This window comes from Protobothrops mucrosquamatus, unplaced genomic scaffold, assembly GCF_001527695.2.
Source record: "Protobothrops mucrosquamatus isolate PMUCROS unplaced genomic scaffold, P.Mucros_1.0 scaffold3202, whole genome shotgun sequence".
Taxonomy (NCBI): Eukaryota; Metazoa; Chordata; class Lepidosauria; order Squamata; family Viperidae; genus Protobothrops; species Protobothrops mucrosquamatus.
This window is the reverse complement of record NW_015389200.1, coordinates 35558-38811: the sequence shown is the minus strand read 5'-3', so window position 1 is coordinate 38811 and position 3254 is coordinate 35558. Positions and strand designations below refer to the sequence as shown.

The window sequence follows — 3254 nt, the reverse complement described above, 5'->3', positions numbered from 1 at the left end:
TTTCCAGAATAGAAAACTTTAAAGCCCCACCAACACCCGCCCCACTTCACGGACAGTCTGAAGCTTCACTGCTTTCAGGCTGCTTTGTGACTCTCTCTCTCTCTCTCTGTTGAACTTCCAGGAACAACTTCTCTCCAGAACAAAATCTGACTGAGTGAGAAGCGAAAGCAATTCAGATCAAAACATCCACAAAATACCACCGTTACATCCCGCTGAACTTTAACAAATCACTCAATTTTCTAACCCTCTCCCAAATAATACGATATTAACTCAGTCAGATTTTAATGCTGGTTGGACGATAATGGGAAAGTTGTAGAAAAAGGAACTGAGATTTTCTCTGGAGTTAGGTCTCTCTTCCTTGTTCTCCCTGCTTGGGCCCCTCTATTTTCATATCCGTCAGAGTCCCCTCTCTTTTCACCAGTGCTCAGGGACCCTCTTTCTCTCATCTTGAGTTTTGGATTAAGAGAGAGGAGGCAGCAGAGGAGGGGTAGGGAGAGGGAGATTCTGTTTGTCTGCAGCCAAATGCAAGACAGAAATATTGTTTATGAAATATTACATGCATCACAATGCTCCGTATTTTTCAAAGTCATAGCAGGTTGCACACCCCACAGTGATCTAGTTGGTGTGCAACAACACCAAGGCATCACTGCAGATGGTGGTGGCGGTGCTAAAGCCCAAAGGTTTTCAAGTCTCATCCATCACTTCCACGTTTAACAGCCCCCAACTTCCTTTGCATCAGGCTAAGGTTTTATAAGTCCCCAGCCTCCTCGGGTCAAAGAGCAGAGAAGGGCCGGAACAAGAGACTTCCGAGCTGCTCTGTACCTCCTTTAATTCAGTAGGGGATGTTTTGCAATCCTTTGGGCAACCTGACCTCTTCTGTCTTTTTTGCAGCTCTGAGATCTGCCGGGACTGAGGAAGGAAGAGGGCTGAGCAACCCCAGTTCCTCAAGCCAGCTCCTCACACAAAGCAGCAATTGCGTTTCTGGTCACTTTCCCACCTGATGGCTCCTGTGGCAAAGATCTGGACCACTGCGTCTCTCCTTGGCATCGTCCTGTTCTTGAATGCCCCGCTTCTCCTCACGCTGTTCGATAACCCTCCAAGGTCTCCAAGGCAGAACACTACCTTGACCCTCCTGATCTGGAGCTGGCCCTTCGGGGAAGCCACAAACCTGACCGGTGATGTCTGCTCCAGGCTCTATGGCATCACAGGCTGCCAACTGACCACGAACCGTACCCTGTTCAGCCAAGCGGACGTTGTGGTGTTCCATCACCGGGAACTCCAGCACGAAAGGCAGGACCTTCCACCATCCAAGGCCCACCCTGGGCAGAACTGGGTTTGGGTCTCCCTGGAGTCTCCAAGCCACACCAAAGCCCTGGAGGGCTGGACGGGGAATGAATGGAACTGGGTCCTCTCGTACAGGAGAGATGCTGACCTCTTTCTCCCCTATGGGGAGCTGGTGCCTCGTTCGCTGGGTGTGGTGGAGATCCCAGAGAAAACCGGCTTAGTCTCCTGGGTGATCAGCAACTATCATCGCTCCCAAGCCAGGGCAGCGATGTACCGCGACCTGTCCAGTCACCTCAGAATCGACGTGTTTGGGAAGGCCAGCAGGAGGCCGCTGTGCCCCGACTGTTTGCTGCCAACCATCTCCAAGTACAAGTTCTACCTGGCCTTCGAGAACTCCATCCACCGGGACTACATCACGGAGAAGCTCTGGAGGAACGCCTTCCTCGCCGGCTCTGTGCCCATTGTCCTGGGCCCCTCCCGTGCCAACTACCAGCAGTTCATGCCCGCCAATGCCTTTATCCACGTGGACGACTTCAGCTCAGCCCAGGAGCTGGCCACTTTCTTGACTACCATGAACGAAAGCCACTACCGGAGCTTCTTTGCCTGGAAGCGGAGCTACGCGGTCAGACTCCACCAGGACTGGCGGGAACGGTTCTGCTCCATCTGCTGTCAGTACCCCCGTTTGCCCCAGAAGAAACTCTACCCGGACCTGAAGCGCTGGTACTGGGATTACTAGCCTCTGCTGCTAAAGCCAGAAATGTCCCTGGGGCAGTCAGACTCTCCGTGGCTCCTCTCCTGCTCCCTTCAGAAGACCCCTGACCCCAAAGTAAGATTCCCTGTGTTGGCACCAGTGCCCACCCATGGGGTCTCTCCTTTTCCCACTTATCCTCCCTTCTTATCCCAGGGTTCAATTCTTTGGTTCTCTTTTTTTTTCTTCGACTTCCTTTCCTTCCTTCCTCCTTCGCTCAAGTGCTCGTCAATCAGACTTCGCTTCTCCTCTGCTCCCTCAGCAAGGTCCATTCCCCAAGTCTGGGATGGATGGTGGGATTTGTAGCTGAACCCCCGTGGAATGCCAGATGGGGGGCAGGGGCGGAGAAGAAAGCTATTCCAACGGCAGAGGAAGACGTGAAAGCTGTGAAGCAGAAGATTGCCCTGACCTTAAACCCTTTCCTGTTTACCCAAGTGAATCTGGCAAGAAAGGAAGCTAGAAACCTCAGTGCCCCTCCTCGTCTTGAGCAAGGGACCAGTGGGTGCAGTGGTTACAGTGCCAGGTTGGCAGCAGGGAGACACTCATCCTCTGGGCACCCTCAGCCTTCACCCGGCGGTGGGCAAGCAGCAGCAGCCAAGCAGGAGGGCCGAGCTAGATAGCCAGTTTGCCTGGCCTAATGGGGGAGGGGAGGCAGAGTGACCACTGGCCAGAGGGCTGCCTGCCCCAGCCTGGATCTCGGTCCTCCCTCAGCCCTCCAAGTCACAAGTGCTCCCCACATCCTGTGAACATCGTTTAACAACCTTTTCATTCTGCCTTTGGTGAAATCTTGCCCTTTCTCGGCACAGTGCCAATCCGGTGCCAGCCTCCTGTGGCCATCAGCCCCCTCTAGTGGTCCCACTGGATCCCTGCGGAGTTGATCTCCATTCATTCTACTGAAACCACCGGATTGAGCCCTGTGCCAAGTTGGAAGCCCCTGAGAAAGAGCCATTCTTAATTTCCCCAACTTTCCCTCCCACTCCCCCCCCAGTCTAAAATTGCTCAGTTAATCCTAATCTTATACTGACCTACTTTGCAGGGTTGGGGTGAGGGGGGGGAGAAAATCCCCATGCAGTATGCTACCTCGGAGGAAGAAAGGAATTTAAACGACAGTCTAAACTGCCTGCATTCAGAAAGGAAGATTTACAGGGCAATCGCTGGGAACACTTTAAAAAAGGGCCTTTAAGAATAGATCAGAGTTTTTCAAGGGGGGGGGTGTTCAGGG

At 53.1% G+C, this 3254-nt stretch overlaps 1 protein-coding gene across 1 annotated transcript; it reads left to right on the top strand.

The window, feature by feature from the left end:
* The first annotated feature begins 1000 nt into the window (after positions 1–1000).
* On the top strand, positions 1001–2020 carry FUT7 (fucosyltransferase 7). Its single transcript, XM_015826611.1, has one exon. It carries the CDS (start codon positions 1001–1003, stop codon positions 2018–2020), a length of 1020 nt encoding a protein of 339 aa, XP_015682097.1.
* Positions 2021–3254: the final 1234 nt, after the last annotated feature.